The sequence below is a fragment of the Arachis ipaensis genome, chromosome B1, assembly GCF_059453495.1.
Source record: "Arachis ipaensis isolate K30076 ecotype BB chromosome B1, ASM5945349v1, whole genome shotgun sequence".
Taxonomy (NCBI): Eukaryota; Viridiplantae; Streptophyta; class Magnoliopsida; order Fabales; family Fabaceae; genus Arachis; species Arachis ipaensis.
In genome coordinates, this window is record NC_142436.1 from 111,134,796 (window position 1) to 111,143,085 (window position 8,290).

The window sequence follows — 8,290 nt, forward strand, 5'->3', positions numbered from 1 at the left end:
AGAAGGATGAAATTCCCCAACAAACTATGCTATTTTGTGAGATTTTTGACGTGTGGAGAATTGACTTCATGGGGCCATTCCCAAATTCTAATGGTTTCCTCTACATTCTACTCGCCGTTGATTATGTGTCCAAATGGGTGGAAGCAATACCTCCGGACGGATGATGCTAATGTGGTCCTTTCTTTTGTGAGAAATAATATCATTTGTAGATTTGGGTCGCCATGAGCAATCGTGAGCAACCAAGGTTCACATTTTTGCAACAAAAGAATGGACGGACTAATGAGGAAATATGGCATCATGCATAAAGTAGCCACAGCCTACCACCCGCAAACAAATGGCCAAGCCGAGGTTTCCAATCGGGAGATTAAACGCATCTTAGAACGGATTGTGAAACCCAATAGGAAAGATTGGAGTGCCAAGCTCACCGATGCATTATGGGCCTACCGAACGGCATACAAAACGCCAATTGGCATGAGTCCCTTTCGGTTGGTGTACGGCAAAGCTTGCCATTTGCCGGTGGAAATAGAGCACAAGGCGTATTGGGCCATCAAGGAGTGTAATCCGAGTTTGGGTGGAGCCGGAATTGAGAGGAAGCTACAATTAGCGGAGTTGGAATGTTTGAGGCTTGAAGCTTATGAGAACTCCAGACTTTACATGGAAAAAATGAAAGCCATCCATGATAGGAACATAAGAGGCAAAGAATTCAAGGCTGGTGATCTTTTCTTTCTTTACAATTCTAGATTGAGACTGTTGCCCGGTAAACTAAGGTCAAAATAGGAAGGCCCATATCAAGTAGTGAAGGCGGAACCCTATGGGGTTTACCATTTGTGCCATCCCTCATGTTCGGATATCTTCAAGGTCAATGGGCACCGTCTCAAGTTGTATCATGGTGAACAAATGAAGAGCAACAAAGAGATTGAGGTATTTCTTTTGGAAGATGCACCTCTTGGCAAAGAGCAATGAACAAGTGAAAGTCAAACTTAAGGACATTAAACAAAAGTGCTAGGTGGGAGACACCCCACCATGGTGAGATCTATCCTTTATACCCTTTTTGAATATAGCTTTTAAACTCTTAATTGGTTTGTGATTGCTTAGCTATAGTCTTCTTTGATTAGTTTTAATTGTAAATACCTAGGATATTTTACTCATAAAGCCTTGCATTGAATTCTCCATGAATGACTTGATTGTGTGGTGGAAGAACACCTCTCTTTAGGTCTTGCATCGATTTTAGGTGTTTTTGACTTCTTTGGCTTGTTTGGCATGTGGACACATGATAAATAGGCATTTTTCTATTCATTCAGAAAAAAAGTGAAGGGGGACCACGCGTACGCGCACTGTGCGCGTATGCGTCCCTAGGCTTTCGCAACTCCTGGGCCATCTATCATAGAGTTGTGCAAATTCTGGGCCAACTTTGGGCCCTGGGCATAACCAACATCACGCGTGCGCGCACTAGCCGAGTACGCGACCATGGCAATTCGCGCTAAAGCACGCGTGCGCGCACTAGCCACATACGCGTCACCACTGCGTTTTGCGATCTTGGGCCATCGTCCAGAGAGTTGTGCCCTGGTTGGGCCAATTTCATGCTACTGGCCCAACTGAACTCACGCGTAGGCGCACCTGGCGCGCACGCATACCTCGACCATAATACCAATCGACGCGTCAGTGCACCGTGCGCGTCCGCGTCGCTCACCCAATTTATTTTCTGGTTCATTTTCCCGAGAGTTGGGCCAGAGTTGTGCCCAACCTGTGCTGAGGGCACAACACATATGCACGCGCATATGCACATGGCACTCGCACGCACACTCACCTTTCGCTACTTCATGCACACGCGCATCGTGCGCGTCCGCGCCCTTACTGATTTTGCCCATGCGTGCATGGCGCGCGCGCGTCGGTTTTGCGGACCAATTGAATTAGAGTGCGCCTTTCTCCTTCCTTTTCTTTCTTTCTTCTTACCACCACCCCTCTTCTTTACCTCTCCCCTTCTCTACCATCCCTACCTCCTCTTCTCCACTACCTCTGGCGGACCCACACCTCTTTTTTCTCTCTCCCCTCTCTTCTTCTTCACTAACCTTTCTCTCACCTCCATACCCTATCTCCTATTCTCCCTCTCAAGGTACTCCTCATTTATAATTTTTGCTTCCTTTTCCCTTTTTTTTCCATTCCCTTAGTTACATGCTCTTACTCTTTTTCTTAAGTAAGTTGCATTCATGTTCTCTTTGTTTGTTGCATTTTCTTTCCTTATTTCTTTTCATTTTCTCATGGGTGTTCTAAGTGGAGCTTACTCTTGCATTGTTGAGTTTGTTTGATTTACTTGCTTTCTTTTGTATTTAGTGGTGTGATATGATGATTGATGATCTTGGCGGATGGAGATGTTGTTCTAAACGGGAGATACCTTTACCCTCCGGCGGACACCAAAGAGCCACACTTATCCATCCCCATGAGCATCCCCTCTACCTCACCCGCACCACCAAAGTCATCCATGAAACGCATAGAGGAACTCCACAAGAAGCTTGACCGTTATGAGCGGCGTAACCAACGCCGTTACGCTTTTGTCAAGAAGCTTCTAAGTTGCCTAGCACCACCTATGGAAGAACCGGAAATTTCCACGTCCACCGGTACCGATAATGAAGAAAGCGATGATGAAGAAGTGGATGGACACTCGGAAGCCGATCAACCACTACGTCTCACTCAAGGCACGGAGGACCGTGCTAACTTCTAAGTGTGGGGAGGTCGGTCGGCCGACCGGTCTTCGTAGGTAACACCCGAATAAATTTTTTAAACCTCTTTTCTTAACTAGAGTAGATTGCATACTAGGTCTTTCATTTTTGGCATCTTTTGCATATTAGTATCTCTTAATAAATCCACTTGGCTAGAGCAATGACTTCTCCCCTAGAAAACTAGAATTTTAGGGCGACCCTACCAATTTTGATGTTTGAAAATCTTTTGATGCTTAGCTTGTTTGGAGGATGTATTTTGGAACATGGAATTAGAATTTGAGCTAAGAACACAAGCAAGCGAGTTTTGAGCCTAATGGTGTGGTTACATCTTATAACCACTTATTTTCCCTTTTTGTGTGCAATTGTTCTCCTCCTACGATTGTGATCTTTGATTTGTTCAATTCTATATGTCCATTATTCCTTGTATTCATGCATTTATATGATTGAGGCCATCGTTTCAATTAACTCACTTACCAAAATAGCCTTACCTCTTATCTTCCTTTGTTAGCCAAATTTGAGCCTACGTTAACCCACTTTGTTCTTAATTTAGCACATTACAAGCCTTAAAGCGGAAAACAATAAAAGTCCTTAATTTGGTTCTTTGATTAGCTTAGGCTAGTGTGTGTAACATTCAAGTGTGGGAAATTTTGGGACATTGGTTGAGAAAAAGGGTAATTTTGTATTTTTGTTGTAAATATTGGGAATTGGGTACATGCTCATGTATTGATTAAATGAGTAGACCTTATGCATTGAAAAAAATAATAAAATGGAAAAAAATGATGAGAAAAACAAAAGAAAAGAAGAAAAAAATAGAAAAGCAAGAAAAGAAAGAAAAAAAAGATAGAGAAAGAAATAAAAATGGGACAAAATGCCCCAAAGTAAAGTTCAATAAAGATCAATGCACAAGTATTGAGAAATGAAAAGAGAATGCATGAGTATGTTAAAAGTGAAAGAATGGGTAGTTAGGTTAGCTTTAATATTGTATAAGAGGTCATAGGTTAGGTGAGAAGTTTAAGCTCATCAAAGATTCAAATTTCAAGCTCACTTGACCAAATATGTATCCTTACCTTGACCCTAGTCCCATTACAACCTAAAGAAAAGACCCCATGATACTTGCATGCATGCATGGAATATATGTTGATTGTTAGAAGAAAAACAAATTTTGGAAAAAGCATGAAGTAGGGGAGGATTGAGTGATCAACCTTATACACCGAGCAAATAGAGCGCAAATACTTCCGGTGAGGGGTTCGAAGCTCAACTCCTTGTTCCCGGCTCTCACGAGCGTTCTTCATACAAGTTATGCATATTTTACTTTGATGACTAGAATTGGTAGAGTTCATACATTATCCATCATCTTGCCCTATGTGCATATATATATGTGTATTCTAGGAAGATTGAATTGCTCTTGGCCAAGGAGTTAGTAGCATACACCGTAGTGCATTCATGTAGGTAGATTGTATCACATGAGCCCTACGCCCTTATAGTCCTTTGATCTTTTGCTTTCCCTTAGCATGAGGACATGATATACTTTAAGTGTGGGGAGGTTGATAAACCTTTTTTTAGGGTTTATCATGCATAGAATCTAAGGGTTTTATCAATGATCTTCCACACTTATTTATATAAAACTGCATGATTTCGTGTCTCTTTCCCATTTTACCTCATAGATAAAAATATGCTTCTTTTTCATCAAAATTGAGATATTGTAATCCTCCTCTATTTCCATTAAATGCTTTGATCCGTTTGTTAAGTGATTTCAGAAGTTATAGGGCAAAAATGGCCAAGAGGAATGAAGGAAGCATGCATGAATGAAAAGAGCATGAAACAAATTAAAGATTGGAAGTTTGGACATGCACGCGCACGCGCACAGGACGCATACGCGTGGATGCGCTCATCCAGAGCCAGCGCAGTGGAGCCGAGCGAGGAGCCGGCACGCCTATATGGCTGGGCCATATCCCTTATGATGCTCGCGCGCACCGTACGCCTGCGCGCAGATCGCAAAAGAGCCCAAGGACGCGTACGCGTGCAGTGCGCATACGCGTCGATGTGCGCACATGATTTTTTTAAATGAAACACGTGCCCAGCGATTTCAGGGGGTTCCCAGGCCCTGTTTTGGAGCAAATTTTGGAGGGAAAAGCTTAAGAAAACCAAGGATTAAGTGTGTTAGGACAATTAGTCATAATTCTAGATTTTTTAGGAAGTTAGTTACATTTTATTTTCTAGAGAGAGAAGCTCCAACTTCTCTCTAGGTTTTCATCCTCCATTGCAAGTTTCCTTGGAATTCTTGGTGAGATCTATTGATAATTGACTTTTTGTTTGGCTACAAGTGTAGATCTACTCTTCTTTTACTCTTAATTGATATTCTTTTGATTTAATTTCTTAGATCTAGATTTGGTATGCTTGTTACTTTGAATTTGGATTAATGAATTGAGGTTTCATTCAATTGTTTGATTGTTGATGATTGTTTGGATTAGATAGCTTTTATTCAATTCTCTTCTCTCAATTGCATCATGTTTTCTATAATTGCCTACCAATTGTTTGTGATAATGACAACCTTAGCTATGGAGTAGATTTCTCTCACTTGGCTTAGGGGTTGAGTTATTGGAGACACTTGAATAGTTGATATCAATTGTAGATTATGAATTGAGAATTGCTAATTGACTTGGAGTGCACTAAAGCTAGACTTCCCTAGGGTGAGACTAGGACTTGTGACTCAAGTTAGTTACTCTCATTTGACTTTTCTCCATTGTTAGGGGGTTAACTAAGTGAAGCAACAATCAATTCTTATCATAATTGAAGGAGACTATAATGATGAAACTTCCAATGCTCACCCTTGGCCAAGGCTCTTATTTCAATTAATTGTTGATTGCCTTGCTAGTTTGAATTCTTGCACCAACTCTCAAAACCATAAAAGCTTTCCTAATCAATGATGCACATTCTAAAGCAATTCCTAGGGAGAAAGACCCGGGATCAATACTCTCGGTCATAGATTTTAGAATTGTTTGATGCGGTATTCGTGTGCTGGTTAGACTATACTCACGATCGGATTTATCACTAGTTTCTAACCTGCATGAGAATATTTACGTTCATCACCTGGCGCTAGCTTCTCTTTCTCTCTTAGGAGTGATCTTTTGTCTTTCCTTATTTTGATTCTTTTATCCTGATTACTTAAAAATAAATTCTGAAAACACAATCATTCTAAAAAACTCCAACCATATGATTAGTCATAAAAACTTCACTAAAAACATAAAAAATTTGATTTGAATATAAGAAAACTATTCAAAGAGAAACCTAAAATTAACTAAGGATGCCTATGCATCAATGAAAAAGGAGGAGGGTGTCACACTGAAGTAAAAAAGCTTCGAGCAAAATCAAGAAATGCCTCGTGCATACGCCCAAATTGAGAAAGATGCGTATGCATGGGTCTTGCGTACGCATGGCTATCAAATCTTCAATTCTTCAATTTTTCATGGTTTCTTCACTTTTGAATGCTTTTGCTCCATCTTCCAAGCCATTCTTGCTCTATGAAACCTGAGATTACTTAACAAACACATTACAATATCGAATGAAATGAAAGCGAATTAAAATTGACAATTTATTGGTCCAAAAAGCATGTTTTTAACTCTTAAACACAATTTGGGAAGAAATCATAATCGCATGCATTCTTGGTGAATAAATACAAAATAAGTTCATAAACTCCATGTTTTCTATCCAAAAGTTATCATAAAATAGGGGTTTATCACATGACCCCAGTTTTCTACAACTTCTGCAGAATTCAGTTTTTAACCTCCAAATTCAAGCCTCTATAACTTTTTATATAATTATCTATTTTTCTTCATTCTTAGATGGTTTTAAAGACTTTTCTACTAGCTTTATTTTAAGACAAATTTGGTCTAAATCTAAACTTTGAGTACCAAATTATGGTCTAGCGAAACTGGCTAAAAATCTGTTTTTACCAAATTTACACAATTCTTTAATTTTCTCAATTTTCAACTCAATTCAATCTTAAACAATTCCAAAATCATTTCTACACATTCCAAACACTTGTTTATCAATTCTCAACTATTCCAAGCCTAATAAACCCATTTTCAACTTATTTAACACATTCCATCGACTATATCCATTCTCAATAACAACATACAACATTCATGTATTCAAATTCTCAATCAAAGCTTCAACAAACATGCTCACTCTCATACAACAATTCACACCGCTTACCTCAACTTACTATATAGGAGATTCCTCACTCTATCACAGCCTTCGACCCAATTCTATATCAATTAAATATCATAATTAATCAAACCACAATAGTGTTCACATATATGCATATTATACCAATCCATCATCATATTTATTCCAAATCAATCAAACACCCAACATATCAAAACTAGGACTCATATAAATTGATGAACTAAGAGGAAAAAATAGATTTTTACCTTTACTCACTAAAATTAGTGATGGAAATCACTAAGAACACAAGCTAGAGAACTTCTATAACATCAAAATCACCAAAAATCCTCAATACCCAAGCTAAAAATTTGAATTCACACTTGAATGAGAAGATAGGATTTTGAGTTACTTACTAAATCAATCGGATAGAATTGAAGAAGAGGAGATAGGCTTCGCGTGGCTGTAAATAGTGCAGCGATCGAAGCTACGAAGCAAAAGTTATGAGCAATCAAAGATGATGATGAATAGTGCCAAGGGTTTGCTCTCACTTCTCTTCTCTCCAATGTGCCCTTTGGCCCAATTTGAGTCAAAACTTTTAAGATAAGTGCTCAGACTTTTGTTCTAAATATTTTTACATATTTCGGGCATCTTAATCTCAGTTAATGCAGTTTTAATTAATCAAATTTACTAGTTAGTTTTCTCGGATCTTACAAAAATCGGTCCAACCGAACCTCTCCAAAAAAAATTCCAAAATTGATGAAGATGTGGTTGAATCTAGATCCTCCTTGTACTACATACTCCATTTGCCACTAAACCATGTTATTCCTTGTTATTTTATATGCTAATTTTTCATTATATAATAAAATTACACAATAATTTTTTTAGATATTATTTTAATTTTATATGCACTAATACTAAAATTAATTATATTTTTTATTATTCATAATTATTAATATAAATATTAATAAATATATATAAATAAAAATATAAAATATTTTTATTAATTACAATACAATTTTTTTGATATATTATTTTTCAATAAATACGTATAGTATATAACAATATAATAAATATAAAAATAAAATTAAAAAATTTTTATTATAAAAAAATATTAGAACTTTATATATTTATTTAATAATAACCGTAACTTATTTATAATTTGTTAAAATTTAATTGTTTTTAAAATATTAGTGAAGATATATATTTTAAATTTAAATTTTATATTTTTTATTTACATATAAAACTAATTTTATCCGTTCAATCGATAGCTCATCAATTAAACTAATAAACTAATAAAACAATAATTTAATCGGTTTGATATCGGATTCAGTTCTTATAACTATCATTTTTACCGCTTAGAATTATTACTTTACTTTTCTAGAGAAGTTTCAAAAAATTTCAAGGAT

At 37.3% G+C, this 8,290-nt stretch overlaps 1 protein-coding gene across 1 annotated transcript; it reads left to right on the top strand.

The window, feature by feature from the left end:
* The first annotated feature begins 471 nt into the window (after window positions 1-471).
* LOC148577922 (uncharacterized) lies at window positions 472-777 on the top strand. The gene has a single exon (XM_088502923.1). The coding sequence runs from the start codon at window positions 472-474 to the stop codon at window positions 775-777; it is 306 nt and encodes a 101-aa protein (XP_088359049.1).
* The last annotated feature ends 7,513 nt before the right edge of the window (window positions 778-8,290 follow it).